Source organism: Gorilla gorilla, chromosome 1 (genome assembly GCF_029281585.2).
Source record: "Gorilla gorilla gorilla isolate KB3781 chromosome 1, NHGRI_mGorGor1-v2.1_pri, whole genome shotgun sequence".
In the NCBI taxonomy this organism is placed as follows: domain Eukaryota; kingdom Metazoa; phylum Chordata; class Mammalia; order Primates; family Hominidae; genus Gorilla; species Gorilla gorilla.
The window spans coordinates 105,748,159-105,763,895 of NC_073224.2; the positions used below are offsets into that span (position 1 = coordinate 105,748,159).

The 15,737-nt window shown below is 47.4% G+C and overlaps 1 protein-coding gene across 25 annotated transcripts in view; it reads right to left on the reverse strand.

Annotated features, from left to right (window-relative positions):
* GABPB2 (GA binding protein transcription factor subunit beta 2) overlaps positions 1–15,737 on the reverse strand; it is a 57,484-nt gene that overhangs the window by 39,783 nt on the left and 1,964 nt on the right. For 8 of the 25 annotated variants that reach the window (XM_055358664.2, XM_055358673.2, XM_019022084.3 and 5 more), the window contains exon 2: positions 1,840–1,947. In XM_055358664.2, coding sequence (XP_055214639.1) covers positions 1,840–1,947 — 108 coding nt within the window. Of the gene's footprint in view, positions 1–1,619; positions 1,668–1,839; positions 1,948–4,204; positions 5,543–15,737 lie in introns of those variants that run through there. The other 17 variants (XM_055358610.2, XM_019022075.4, XM_063693932.1 and 14 more) reach the window with 13 other exon arrangements.

Genomic DNA, 15,737 nt, shown 5'->3' on the forward strand with positions numbered 1-15,737 from the left:
AAAATACAAAAAAAGTTAGCCAGGCGTGGTGGTGGGCACCTGTAATCCCAGCTCCTCAGGAGGCTGAGGCAGGGAGAATTGCTTTGAACCTGGGAGGCGGAGGTTGCAGTGAACTGAGATTGTGCCACTGCACTCCAGCCTGGGCGACAGAGTGAAACGCCATCTCAAAAAAAAAAAAAAAAAAAAAAAAAATTAACATGCTAATGGACAAATAAATATATCACCAATTGAATAAGTACTAAGTATAATGGCTTTATGTCAGGTGGATTTATCAGTTAAGATTCCCTAAAGGACGTGACTTTACGCAGCGTCTAGAAGGTTAAAACAAACAAAAAAAGGATCAGGGTGGATGTGGTGGCTCATGCCTGCAATCCCAGCACTTTGGGAGGTCAAGGCAGGAGGACTGCTTGAGCCCAAGAGATCAAGACCAGCCTGGGCAACATAGAGAGACCTTATCTCATAATAAATTAAAAAATAAATAAATAAAGTAAATTTTAAAAAAGAAAAAGGGTAGAGACTAGAGAAGTTACATGTGGAATTTGAGGTACAAATTTGACTGACTGGAAGAAAAGTTTTTTGCCACAGTAAAGCAGGGCAAAATGAATGATGAGATGAAGATGCAATAAAAATTTAGCAATGATGTATCAACAGCAATAAGTAAGTCTGTCATCCCAGCGTAAATCTTGTAGGAATTATCTATCAGCATCCACTTTGGCCAGAGCTCTATTCCCTTCTTTTTGTTATGCTCTTTATTTTAAGCCTGTTTAGTTTATTCTCTGCTTTTTCATATATTTAGCCTCTCTGCCTGACTGAATTTAATTCACATTGTTCTTTCCAGGTCTATTTATAGAAATGCTAATTTCATGGGTTTCCTTTTCTTTCTTTTTGTGAAATGCTAAGAATCTGTTGGCCTCTCAATTAATCAGTCCAGAATAGAGGTCACTCATTCATTGAAATTGTTAAAATTAGGCAACGTGTACAAAATCTGTGACTGCTAAGTAAGCCCACATTATAACTTGGACCTGTTTCTTCTGAAACTCTTTGGTCTCCAAGATGGTTGAGGCTAAATTACACCTTCCTCTTTAATGTTTTTTGAACAGTGGTAAAGGAAACAAAACAGCTAGATGACTTCTTTTTTTTTTTTTTTGAAACAGAGTTTCCAAGCTGTAGTGCAATGGCGCAATCTCGGCTCACTGCAACCTCCACCTCCTGAGTTCACGCGATTCTCCTGCCTCAGCCTCTCAAGTAGCTGGGATTACAGGCGTGCGCCACCATGCCCGGCTAATTTTTTGTATTTTTAGTAGAAAGGGGGTTTCACCATGTTAGCAGGCTGGTCTCGAACTCCTGACCTCAGGTGATCCACCCGCCTTGGACTCCCAAAGTGCTGGGATTACAGGCGTGAGCCACCATGCTCAGCCTAGACAATTTCTTATTAACCAGGGCATATTAGAGAAAAGGAAACAAGGAGTTTATTAGTCTAGGAATGCATTCTTATTATATTGATTTTGTTTAATTTCTAGCTAATTACAGAAGCCTATAACCCAAGTACACTCCAGAGACAATTAAACCTTTAGAAAATACTCTAAAAAACATTATAGAAAATCACAAGTATATAATACCTTACAATTATCACCTATATATCCACAGGAGACTCTCAATTTGGAAAACTAAAAGAAAAAGAAAACCACATATTCAGATGAGACAAAGAAAATAAAACTCTTGTAAGGGATATGAGGTAGAAAGGGAGTGAAGAAAAACCAATAGTCTGTTAGCCTTTAAGAAAAATGTTGGTAAAAGCATACATTGGAAATAATTAAGAGACCTCTCCTCTAAGCTTACCCAGTCTGTGGTGAATGGGGCGCCATTTGCCATCAACGTTCTCACTTCATCATCTTGGCCTTTTCTTGCTGCTTCTAGCAACCTCTTTCCCAAGTCCACCAAAGACATCTTTATGCATAGGAACAAAAGTTTTCAGGTAGCTATAACTCGAACATAAGGAAAGCTGCCAATACATTTTTTAGAAGACTTCTTATATTTGAATGTATATAAGATACATCTCAAGTTGACTGTCTGGTAGGTCACTTCCTTTCTACCTCGTTTAACACAAACAATAAAATATTTGGGATTGTTTCAAGCCCTAATACATAGTTCTATCACTTTCAATCCCCAGAAAAATACTCTGGAACTATCTGCAACACACTACGACCTTTCTAGTTTAAGGAATCGATAAAACACCATTTCATTCCCCTGAAATGAAGACGGGTACAATATTATTTTAAGGAACATAATATAAAATAATAAAGTATGTACTTTGATCTCCAGGAAGGGAGCAAGGTGGATGCCCACCTGTGAAACTACTGCTTGACGGAAATTATGAGAGCCCTTATTAGCAACTAACTGCTCTCTCTGGAGGTTTGTAGGTCTTTGGATAGCACAATGAAACAGGACACATCAAGGTTTCCAAATAAAACTGTATCTCTCTTTTTTTTTTGAGACTGAGTCTCGCTGTATTGCTCAGGCTGCAGTGCAGTGGTGTGATCTTGACTCAGTGCAACCTCTGCCTCCCAGGTTCAAGCAATTCTCCTGCCTAAGCCTCCTGAGTAGCTGGGATTACAGGCACCCGCCACCATGCCTAGCTAATTTTTGTATTTTTAATAGAGATGGGGTTTCACCATGTTGGCCAGGCTGGTCTTGAACTCCTGACCTCAAGTGATCCACCCACCTCAGCCTCCCAAAGTGTTGGGATTACAGGCGTGAGCCACTGCACCCGGCCCAAACTGCATCTTAACCTAGTTTTTATCTTCTGACTATGGTGTAATCATATAATCATACTTAAAATTTAAGGAGACAAAGAGGGGTGCAGTGGCTTGGGACTGTAATCCCAGCACTTTGGGAGGTCAAGGTAGGAGGATTACTTGAGCTCACAAGTTTGAGACCAGCCTAGGCAAAATGGCGAAACCGTCTCACAAAAAATACAAAAATTGGCTGGGCGCGGTGGCTCACGCCTGTAATCCCAGCACTTTGGGAGGCCGAGGCAGGCAGATCACCTGAGGTCAGGAGTTTGAGACCAGCCTGGCCGACATAGTGAAACCCTGTCTCTACTAAAAATACAAAAATTAGCCGGGCGTGGTGGCACATGCCTGTAGACCCAGCTACTTGGGAGGCTGAGGCAGGACAATTGCTTGAACCTGGGAGGTGGATGTTGCAATGAGCTGAGATCGCACCACTGCACTCCAGTCTGGGCGACAGAGCGAGACACTATCTCGAAAAAATAAAAAATATATATACAAAAAAATACAAAAATTAGCTGGGCATGGTGGTGCGTGCCTATAGTCTCAGCTACTCAGGAGGCTAAAGTGGGAGGAAAACTTGAGCTCAGGAGGTGGAGGTTGCAGTGAGCTGAGATTGCACCACTGCACTCTAGCCTGGGCGACAGAGCCAGATCTTGACTCAAAAAAAAAAAAAAAAAAATTAAGAACAAGCTTTCACTGATTAAACACTGATCTGGTTAGGCCAGTAGCTCAAAAAATATGGTTTATGGACCCCTGGTGGTCCCTGATGCCTTTTTAGGGAACTATGAGGTCAAAACTATTTTTGTTATAATACAAAAACATTATTTGCCTTTTTTCTTTTTCCATGTTTACATTAGCACTAACGGTGCAAATCCAACAGTGGGTATAACTGCTGGTGCCTTAGCATGAATCAAACTGTGCTATTGGTTATTGTATTCTTCACTGCCATGTAATCTCAAGGGAAAATTGCCAGTTCTACTTAGGAGTGTCCTGGATGACACAGCAAAAATTATTAATTGTATTAAATCTCAACACCTGAATATATGTGTTTATAATTTATGTGTGACAAAATGGGAAGTATACATAAAGCACTTTTTTTTTTTTTGAGACAGGGTTTCACTCTGTCACCCAGGCTGGAGTGCAGTGGGCACAATCACAGCTCACTGCAGTCCTGACCTCCTGGGCTCATGGGATCCTCCCATCTCAGCTTCCCAAGTAGCTGGGACTACAAGCACACACCACCATGCCCAGCTAATTTTTGTATTTTTTGTAGAGATGGGGATTCACAATATTGTTCAGGCTGTTCTCAAACTCCTGGGCTCAAGCAATCGACCCATCTTGGCCCCCCCAGAGCCACCACACCCAGCCTCTTCTCTACCTTTTTGCCCAAATGACAATTATATTATACCCACCATTCTGCATGATCTGTCCATAGTAATAGAATGCCAAAGTGTTGGGATTACAGGCATGAGCCACTGTGCCTAGCCGACATAAAATACTTCTGCTGCTTACTGAAACATGATGGTTTTCTTGAGAAAAAGCACTACACGATTAAGTTACAAGCTAAAATAACTGCTTTTGGCCAGGCGCAGCGGCTCACACCTATAATCCCAGTACTTTGGGAGGCCAAAGCGGGTGGATCATCTGAGGTCAGGAGTTTGAGACCAGCCTGGCCAACATGGTGAAACCCCGTCTCTACTAAAAATACAAAAATTAGCTGGGCAGGGTGGCATGTGCCTGTAGTCCCAGTTACTTGGGAGGCTGAGGCAGAAGAATCGCTTGAACCCGGGAGGTAGAGGTTGTGGTGAGCCGAGATCGCGCCACTGCACTCCAGTCTGGGCAACAGGGTGAGACTCCATCTCAAAAAAAAAAAAAAAAAAAAAGAAATTACCACTTGTCAAGTTTTTGTGCAGTATCAAAGAAGAATACTCACTGTTACTGGAAAAAGTTATTATAATACTCTTTCCTTCGACAAGTACATATTGTAACAGAATGAAGTAGATATAAGAATGAAGCTGTCAACTGGGTTCGGTGGCTCACGCCTGTAAACCCAGCACTTTGGGAGACTGAGGCGGGCAGATCACCTAAGGTCAGGAGTTCGAGAGCAGCCTGGCCAACATAGTGAAACTCTGTCTTTTCAAAAAATACAAAAGAATTAGCTGGGCATGGTGGTGCACGTCTGTAGTCCCAGCTACTCGGGAGGCTGAGGCGGAAGAATTGCTTGAACCCGGGAGGTGGAGGTTGCAGTGAGCCAAGGTCACGCCACTGCACTCCAGCATGGGTGATAGAGTGAGACATCATCTAAAAAAAAATAATAATAATAATAATGAGAATGCAGCTGTCTTCTATTAAGCCAGAAGTTAAAGAGAGTTGAAAAAATATATAAAACAATGCTCTTGTTCTCACCATTTTTTAACTCTGAAGATATATATATATATATAGTTTGTTTCTTTGTTTCTTTTTTGGGGTTTTTTGAGACAGGGTCTCGCTGCTCTGTTGCCCAGGTTGGAGGGCAGTGACACAATCTTGGTTCACTGCAACCTCCGCCTCCAGTGTTTAAGTGATTCTTGTGCCTCAGCCTCCCAAGTAGCTGGCATTACAGGTGTGCACCACCATGGCTGGCTAATTTTTCTATGTTTAGTAGAGACGGGGTTTCACCATGTTGTCCAGGCTGGTCTCAAACTCCTGAACTCAAGTGATCCGCTGGCCTCAGCCTCCCAAAGTGCTGGGATTATAGGCGTGAGCCACCACACCAGGCCTGAAGATATATTTTTTATAAAAATGTTTTATGTTGGCCGGGTGTGGTGGCTCACACCTGTAATCCCAGCACTTTGGGAGGCCAAGACGGGCGGATGACGAAGTCAGGAGACCGAGACCATCCTGGCTAACACGGTGAAACCCCGTCTCTACTAAAAATACAAAAAAACCCCTCTGCCCGGCCAGCCGCTCCGCCCGGGAGGGAGGTGGGGGGGACAGCCCCCGGCCCGGCCAGCCGCCCCGTCCGGGAGGGAGGTGGGGGGGGTCAGCCCCCCGGCCAGCCGCACCGTCCGGGAGGTGAGGGGCGCCTCTGCCCGGCCGCCCCTACTGGGAAGTGAGGAGCCCCTCTGCCTGGCCAGCCGCCCCGTCCGGGAGGGAGGTGGGGGGGCCAGCCCACCGCCCAGCCAGCCGCCCCGTCCGGGAGGGAGGTGGGGGGTCAGCCCCCCGCCCGGCCAGCCGCCCCGTCCGGGAGGGAGGTGGCGGGGTCAGCCCCCCGCCCGGCCAGCCGCCCCGTCGGGGAGGGAGGTGGGGGTGTCGGCCCCCCGCCCGGCCAGCCGCCCCATCCGGGAGGGAGGTGGGGGGTCGGCCCCCCGCCTGGCCAGCCACCCCACCCGGGAGGTGAGGGGCGCCTCTGCCCGGCCGCCCCTACTGGGAAGTGAGGAGCCCCTCTGCCCAGCCAGCCGCCCCGTCCAGGAGGGAGGTGGGGGGGGGGTCAACCCCCTGCCCGGCCAGCCGCCCCGTCCGGGAGGTGAGGGGCGCCTCTGCCCGGCCGCCCCTACTGGGAAGTGAGGAGCCCCTCTGCCCGGCCACCACCCCGTCTGGGAGGTGTACCCAACAGCTCATTGAGAATGGGCCATGATGACAGTGGCGGCTTTGTGGAATAGAAAGGGGGGAAAGGTGGGGAAAGGATTGAGAAATCGGATGGTTGCCGTGTCTGCGTGGAAGGAGGTAGACATGGGAGACTTTTCATTTTGTTCTGTACTAAGAAAAAATTCTTCTGCCTTGGGATCCTGTTGATCTGTGACCTTACCCCCAACCCTGTGCTCTCTGAAACGTGCTGTATCCACTCAGGGTTGAATGGATTAAGGGCGGTGCAAGATGTGCTTTGTTAAACAGATGCTTGAAGGCAGCATGCTCCTTAAGAGCCTTCACCACTCCCTAATCTCAAGTACCCAGGGACACAAACACTGCGGAAGGCCACAGGGTCCTCTGCCTAGGAAAACCAGAGAACTTTGTTCACTTGTTTATCTGCTGACCTTCCCTCCACTATTGTCCTGTGACCCTGCCAAATCCCCCTCTGCAAGAAACACCCAAGAATGATCAATAAAAAATAAAAAATAAATAAATAAATAAATAAGATTTAAAGAAAAAATACAAAAAAATTAGCTGGGCGTAGTGGTGGGCCTGTGTAGTCCCACCTACTCGGGAGGCTGGGGCAAGAGAATGGCGTGAACCTGGGAGGCAGAACTTGCAGTGAGCCGAGACTGAGCCACTGCACTCCAGCCTGGGGGACAGAGCGAGACTCCGTCTCAAAAAAAAAAACTTATTATTTTTTTTTTTTTGAGACGTAGTCTTCCTCTATTACCCAGGCTGGAGTGCAGTGGCGCAATCTCGGCTCACTGCAACCTCCAACCTCCACCTCCTGGGTTCAAGTGATTCTTGTGTTTCAGTCTCCCGAGTAGCTGAGATTAGAGGTGCCACACCACCACGCCCAGCTAATACTTGTATTTTTAGTAGAGATGGGGTTTCACCATCTTGGCCAGGCTGGTCTTGAACTCCTGACCTCAAGTGATCTGCTTGTCTTGGCCTCCCAAAGTGATGGGATTACAGGCGTGAGCCACTGTACCTGGCCTAAACCCTTTTTATTTTATTTATTTATTTATTTAGAGATGGAGTTTTGCTCTTGTTGCCCAGGCTGGAGTGCAGTGGAATGATCTCAGTTCACTGCAACCTCTGCCTCCTGGGTTGAAGCGATTCTCCTGCCTCAGCCTCCTGAGTACCTGGGATTACAGGCATGTGCCACCATGCCCAGCTAATATTGTATTTTTAGTAGAGACGGGGTTTCTCCATGTTTGTCAGGCTGGTCTTGAACTCCTGACCTCAGGTGATTTGCCCAGCTTGGCCTGCCCACCACCATGCCCAGCTAATTTTTTTTTTTAATTTTATTTTTTGAGACGGAGTTTGGCTCTTGTTGCCCAGGCTGGAGTGCAATGGCGTGATCTCGGCTCACCGCAACCTCCGCCTCCAAAGTTCAAGCGATTCTCCTACCTCAGCCTCCCAAGTAGCTAGGAATACAGGCGTGTGCCACCACGCTTGGCTAATTTTTGTATTTTTAATAGAGATGGGGTTTCACCACCTTGGCCAGGCTGGTCTCGAACTCCTGACCTTGTGATCCACCGGCCTCAGCCTCCCAAAGTGCTGGGATTACAGGCATGAGCCACTGTGCCCGGCAATGTTTTATTATTATTATTGTTATTATTTTGTGTGTGTGTGTGACAGAGTTTTGCTCGTTACACAGGCTAAAGTGCAATGGTGCAATCTCAGCTCACTGCAATCTCCGCCTCCTAGGTTCAAGCGATTCTCCTGCCTCAGCCTCCCGAGTAACTGGTATTACAGGCATGTGTCACCATGCCCAGCTAATTTTGTATTCTTAGTACAGACAGGGTTTCACCATGTTGGTCAGCCCCTCGAACTCCTGACCTCAGGTGATTCGCTGCCTCGGCCTCCCAAAGTGCTGGGATACAGGCGTGAGCCACTGCGCCCGGTCGCAATATGTTTCTGAGCAGTGTTTTATACTGTAGTCTGCTTTCGTATCTACATTTATCGTATTTATATATTTATTTACTGAGACAGGGTCTTACTCTGTTTCCCAGGCTGGAGTGCAGTGGCATAATCATGGCTCACTGCAACCTCTGCCTCCTGGATTCAAGCGATTCTCCTGCCTCGCCTCCTGAGTAGCTGGGATTACAGGCACCTACTACCACACCTGGCTAATTTATGCATTTTTAGTAGAGGCAGTGTTTCACCAGGTTAGGCCAGGCTGGTCTTGAACCCCTGACCTCAAGTAACCCGCCAGCCTCAGCCTCCCAAAGTGCTGGGATTACAGGCGTGAGCCACTGCACCTGGCCTATCACTCTTCTTTAATCATCTTTCTGTCACATATCAATACTACTAAATGACAACCAACCCAAATCTGTCATCCCATTCTTTCAACAAGCCATGATTTTAAAGCCCTATTTCTTACTATATAGAGATATAATTAAACTTTGGGATTAGAATGTAAATAGGGTGCTATATTTACCTCCTAATATAAGAAAGATATAGAAATGCGTTCTTCAAGGCTCTTTTCTCCTCCTATCCTCAGTTACTCTTTTGAGTTAACCTGAAGCATCCATCTTAAGAAAAAGTAAAATGTAGCCAGGCACAGTGGCTCACGACTGTAATCCCAGCACTTTGGGAGGCAGAGGCAGGCGGGTCACTTGAGGGCAGGAGTTGGAGACCAGCCTGGCCAACATGGTGAAATCCCACCTCTTCTAAAATACAAAATTTTACTACCCCGCCTGTACTAAAAATACAAAAATTAGCCAGGTGTGGTGGTGCACGCCTGTAATCCCAGCTACTCAGGAGGCTGAGGCAGGAAAATCACTTGAACCTGGGAGGCAGAGGTTGCAGTGAGCCAAGATTGTGCCACTGCCCTCCAGCCTGGGTAACAGAGCGAGACTGTCTCAAACAAACAAACAAACAAACAAAAACAAAAAAAGAAAAAGTAAAATGAATTTTTTTTCTTTTTTTTTTTTTGAGATGGAGTCTTGCTCTGTGGCCCAGGCTAGAGTGCAGTGGCGCGATCTCGGCTCACTGCAAGCTCCATCTCCCGGATTCACGCCATTCTCCTGCCTCAGCCTCCCGAGTGGCTGGGACTACAGGCACCCGCCACCACGCCCGGCTAATTTCTTGGATTTTTAGTAGAAGCAGGGTTTCACCGTGTTAACCAGGATGGGCTCGATCTCCTGACCTCGTGATCCGCCCGCCTTGGCCTCCCAAAGTGCTGGGATTACAGGCGTGAGCCACCGCGCCCAGTGTAAAATGAATTTTTATTCTTACTCTTTTTTTTTTTTTTTCAAGTTGAAGTCTCACTCTGTCTCACCCAGGCTGGAGTGCAGTGGTGTGATCTCGGCTCACTGCAGCCTCCACCTCTCAGGTTCAAGCAATTCTCCTGTCTCAGCCTCCTGAGTAGCTCGGACTACAGGCGCGTGCCACCACAACTGGATAATTTTGTATTTTTAGTAGAGACAGGGTTTCACCATGTTGGTCAGGCGAGGCTTGAACTCCTGACTTCAGGGGATCCACTCGCCTCAGCCTCCCAAAGTGCTGGGATTACAGGCGTGAGCCACCGTGCCCAGCCTTTATTTTTATTACTCTAAAGAAAATTATTATTTTTTGAGACGGAGTCTTGTTCTGTTGCCCAGGCTGGAGTGCAGTGGTGTAATCTTGGCTCACTGCACCCTCGGCCTCCCGGGTTCAAGCGATTCTCCTGTCTCAGCCTTCTGAGTAGCTAGGATTAGGTGGCATGTGCCACCATGCCCGGCTAATTTTTGTATTTTTAGTAGAGACAGGGTTTCACCATGTTGGTCAGGCTGGTCTTGAACTCCTGACCTTGTGATCCACCTGCCTCGGCTTCCCAAAGTGCTGGGATTACAGGTGTGAGCCACTGCGCCTGGCCTCTCTCTTTTTTTTTTAAAGCTGAGCCCAGCCATGGGTTTATACCCTCAAATACCTATGAGTGGCCGGGCGCGGCAGCTCACGCCTATACTCCCAACACTTTGGGTGGCCAAGGCAGGCGGATCACAAGGTCAAGAGAACAAGACCATTCTGGCCAACATGGTGAAACCCTGTGTCTGCTAAAAATACAAAAATTAGCTGGGCGTGGTGTTGCATGCCTGTAGTCCCAGCTACTCAGGAGGCTGAGGCAGAAGAATCACTTGAATCCGGGAGGTGGAGGCTGCAGTGAGCCAAGATTGTGCCACTGCACTCCAGCCTGGTGACAGAGTGAGACTCCATCTCAAAAAAAAAAAAAAACAACAACAAACAAACCTATGAGTTGGACAAATTCCTCCCCTCCTGAGGTCCCAGGATAATTTGGGGCTCCTGGGCCTGTCAGAAAGTCAGAAAGTGACATTCTTTACTTACCACAGATCAGGAACCCTGTACAGGGACTTTAGACAAGGTATGAGGCCAGTTTTCCCAACGGGCTTTAATTGGCTTTGTAAGTCTTATGTGAGATTCCTTTTACGGAACAAAGTTCTTTCAAAGCCAATTTAAAAAGCCTATGCGAAAAATCATTATTCTTGCTGCACTTTATACAAATAATCAGACCAAGTGTAATCCCAGCACTTTGGGAGGCCCAGGAGGGCGGATCACGAGGTCAGGAGATCGAGACCATCCTGGCTAACACAGTGAAACCCTGTCTCTACTAAAAATACAAAAAATTAGCCGGGTGTGGTGGCAGGCACCTATAGTCCCAGCTACTCGGGAGGCTGAGGCAGGAGAATGGCATGAACCCAGGAGGTGGAGCTTGCAGTGAGCCGAGATTGCGCCACTGCACTCCAGCCTGGGCAACAGAGCAAGACTCCATCTCAAAAAAAAAAAAAAAATCAGACCAAGTGTAATAAAGCCAATCTATTTTACCATGATTTGCCTTTAGTAAAAATGGGAGACTGGCAAGGCACAGTGGCTCACACCTGTAATCCCAGCACTTTGGGAGGCTGAGGCGGGTGGATCACCTGAGGTCAGGTGTTCGAGACCAGCCTGGCCAACATGGTGAAACCCCGTTTCTACTAAAAATACAAAAATTAGCCGGACGTGGTGGCATATGCCTGTAATCCCAGCTACTCCGGAGGCTGATGCAGGAGAATTGCTTGAACCCAGGAGGCAGAGCTTGCAGTGAACCAAGATTGTGCCACTGTACTCCAGCCTAGGTGACTGAATAAGACTCTGTCTCAAAAAAAATAAAAAATAAAAATTCTAGTCTCATCAGTTGTTTTTAAGTTTTTTTCTGCAACTTAGACTAACCCTGCTTATTCCTGTGAACCAACCAGTGATCTCTGGCTGCTGCTCAGAAGAAACAAAAGGAATGGGTAATGTAAAAATCTGGATCAATATTCTAATTCTGGGCACATACTGGAATCAGCTAGTAACCCCAAATCAGCTTGGTTCCAACAGTTGCCCAGTTCATGGAAAACCTTCTTATTTAGTTTACTTGGGATAGTTTTGCTTATTTTGCTTTACTGTTGAGGAGTATATTGCTGTTGTACTCTTTGTGTAGGAATGCAGGATAAGCTTACTGAATGTTTTCTTAAACTGAACACCTTTTAATCTTCCAGATATCACCTTTTGTTGGAGTTATGAATAGCTCTCACCATACTGATGCTTTCTGACTGAGCTCCTCTCTGAACCCTGAATACAAGAGACCCTAAGAGTCAGGCAGGAATATCATCGCCTCTATTCACCCTGAAAAAGTTACAGAAGATGGATCTTTATTTCTTTGTAACCTCTAGGATTAAGGGTTCTCTAATAAAAGGGATGGGAGAAATGTCAGAGGTGTTTGAACCAGAGCAACTCCATCTTGCATAGGAGTTGGGTGAAATAAGGCTGAGACCTACTGGGCTGCATTCCCATTAAGGCATTCTTTTTTTGTTTTGTTTTGTGTTTTTTTGGGTTTTTTGGGCGGGGGGGGGGGGGTTTGAGATGAAGTCTCGCTCTGTTGCCCAGGCTGGAGTCCAGTGGTGCAGTCTCAGCTCACTGCAACTTCCGCCTCCCAGGTTGTAGCGATTCTCCTGTCCCAGTCTCCCACCCGGCTAATTTTTTTTTTTTTTTTTGAGACGAAGTCTCGCTCTGTTGCCCAGGCTGGAGTGCAGTGGCATAATCTTGGCTCACTGCAAGCTCCGCCTCTTGGGTTCACGCCATTCTCCTGCCTCAGCCTCCGGAGTAGCTGGGACTACAGGCGCCCGCCACCATGCCCGGCTAATTTTTTGTATTTTTAGTAGAGATGGGATTTCACCGTGTTAGCCAGGATGGTCTCCATCTCCTGACCTCGTGATCCGCCCTCCCGGGCCTCCCAAAGTGCTGGGATTACAGGCATGAGCCACCGTGCCCGGCCAATTTTTTGTATTTTTAGTACAGATGGAGTTTCACCGTGTTAGCCAAGATGGTCTTGATCTCCTGACCTCTGCCCGCCTCAGCCTCCCAAAGAGCTGGGATTACAGGCATGAGCCACCGCGCCTGGCCCTTGTTTTGTTTTTTGAGACTGTCTCACTCTGTCACCCAGACTGGAGTGCAGTGGCACGATCTCGGCTCGCCACAACCTCTGCCTCTAATGCTCAAGCAATTCTTCTGCCTCACCCTCCCGAGTAGCTGGAATTACAGGCGTGTGCCACTACTGCCTGGCTTATTTTTGTATTTTTAGTAGAGACAGGGTTTCACCATGTTGGCCAGGCTGGTCTTGAACTCCTGACCTCAAGTGATCCACCCACCTCGGCCTCCCAAAGTGGTGTGAGCCACTGTGCCCAGTCAGTTAAGGCATTCTTAGTTACAAGATGAGATAGGAGGTCAGCACGAGATACAGATCATAAAGACTTTGCTGATAAAACAGGCCATAGTAAAGAAGCTTGCTAAAACCCACCAAAAGCAAGATGGCGACAAGAGGACAAGAGTGACCTCTGGTTGTTCTCTCTGCTACACTCCCACCAGTGCCATGCCATGGCAGCTTACAAATGCCATGGCAATGTCAGGAAGTTACCCTATATGGTCTAAAAAGAGGAGGCTGCTGGGTGCGGTGGCTCACGCCTGTAATCCCAGCACTTTGGGAGGCTGAGGAGGGCGACTCATGAGGTCAGGAGATTGAGACCATCCTGGCTAATGTGGTGAAACCCCGTCTCTACTAAAAATACAAAAAAAAAAAAAAAAAAAAAATTAGCTGGGCATAGTGGCGGGGGCCTGCAGTCCCAGCTATTCGAGAGGCTGAGGCAGGATAATGGCGTGAACCCAGGAAGTGGAGCTTGCAGTGAGCCGTGATCACGCCACTGCACTCCAGCCTGGGCAACAGAGCGAGACTCCATCTGGAAAAAAAAAAAAAAAAAGAGGAGGCATGTTTAGCATACAATCAAGAAATAACCAGCCGGGCGCGGTGGCTCACGCCTATAATCCTAGCACTTTGGGAGGCTGAGGCGGGAGGATCACGAGGTCAGGAGACCGAGACCATCTTGGCTAACACGGTGAAACCCCGTCTCCACTAAAAATACAAAAAATTTGCCAGGCGCCGTGGCAGGCGACTGTAATTCCAGCTACTCAGGAGGCTGAGGCAGGAGAATGGCATGAACCGGGAAGCGGAGCTTGCAGTGAGCTGAGATAGCGCCACTGCAGTCCAGCCTGGGCAACAGAGCAAGACTCTGTCTCAAAAAAAAAAAAAAAAAAAAAAAAGAAATAACCATAAAAATACTGCCCATGGAGTAGCCATTCTTTTTTTCTTTACTTTCTTTTTTAGCCAGAGACTTGCTCTGTCACCAGGCTGGAGTACAGTGGCACGACCTTGGCTCACTGCAAACTCTGCCTCCTGGGTACAAGTGATTCTCCTGCCTCAGCCTCCCAAGTAGCTGGGACTACAGACGCATGCCACCATGCCCAGCTAATTTTTGTATTTTTATTAGAGACGGGGTTTCACCATGTTGGCCAGGCTGGTCTTGAACTCCTGACCTTGTGATCTGCCCGCCTCAGCCTCCCAAAGTGCTGGGATTACGGGGATGAGCCACCGTGCCCGGCCTTCCTTTACTTTCTCAAGCAACTTGCTTTCACTTAAAATAAAACAAAACAAAACAACAAAAAACAAAAAACACAGCATTTTGAGGGGAACTATATGCCATTCTCCCAGTATCTTGTCCATGCTGGTTCTGGCAGGTGGTCAATACCTGCCTGGTGGCCCATCGCCCAGACAAGAGATGAAGCCTGATACATCAGAAAACAGTCTAGGCACTTCTGACTCCTTGACTACAGACAACTAACATGTTCTCCCTTGCTGGCTGTACCTCCACTTTCCCTATACATAAACTGAGGAAACAAAATCTGTCTCACTTGCCTTCTAGGATTTTGGAGACGAATAAAATAAATCCCAGTGCTTTGGGAAGCCAAAGCAGGAGGATCAGTTGAAGCCAGGAATTTGATCCCAGCCGGGACAACACAGAGGGACTCTGTCTCTACAAAAACACAAAAATAAAAAAATTAGCATGGTGTGGTGGTCCACACCTGTGGTCCTAGCTATTCAGGAGGCTAAGGCGGGAGGATAGCTTAAGCCCAGGAGTTCAAGGATGCGATGAGCTATGATCACTGCACTCCAACCTGGGTGACTGAGCAAGACGCTGTCTCTAAAAACAAAAAAATAAAAAAAGATGGAAAAGAACCTAAATATATGTCAATAGGGGATGGGATAAAGTACTGAGCAAGACCCTGTCTCTAAAAGTAAAACTAAAAATAAAAAGAAAGAAAAAGATTGAAAAGAACCTAAATATATATCAATAGGGGACTGGATAAAGTATGTTTGTTTGTTTGTGATGGAGTTTTGCTCCTGTTGCCCAAGCTGGAGTACAATGGTGCGATCTTGTCTCACTGCAACCTCTGCCTGCCTGGTTCAAGCCATTCTCCTGCCTCAGCCTCCTGGGTAGCTGGGATTACAGGTGTGTGCCACCACGCCCGGCTAATTTTTTTGTATTTTTAGTAGAAATGGGGTTTCACCATGTTAGCCAGGCTGGTGTCGAACTCCTGACCTCAGGTGATCCACCCACCTCGGCCTCCCAAAGTGCTGGGATTACAGGCCAGAGCCACCACGCCCGGCCTGTTCGTTTTTTAAAGAGACAGGGCCTCACTCTGTGGTCCAGGCTGGAGTGCAGTGGTGCCATCACGGCTCACTGCAGCCTCGACCTCAAGCGATCCTCCCACCTCAGTTTCCCGAGTAGCTGGGACCACCAGTGGGCACTACCATGCCCAGCTGATTAAAAATAATTTTTTTTTTCTCTGTACCGACAGGGGTCTCCCTATTTCGCCCAGGCTGGTCTAGAACTCCAGGGCTCAAGGGATCCTCCCACCTCAGCTTCCCAAAATGCTGGGATTACAGGCGTGAGCCACTGCGCCCGGCCAAAACCT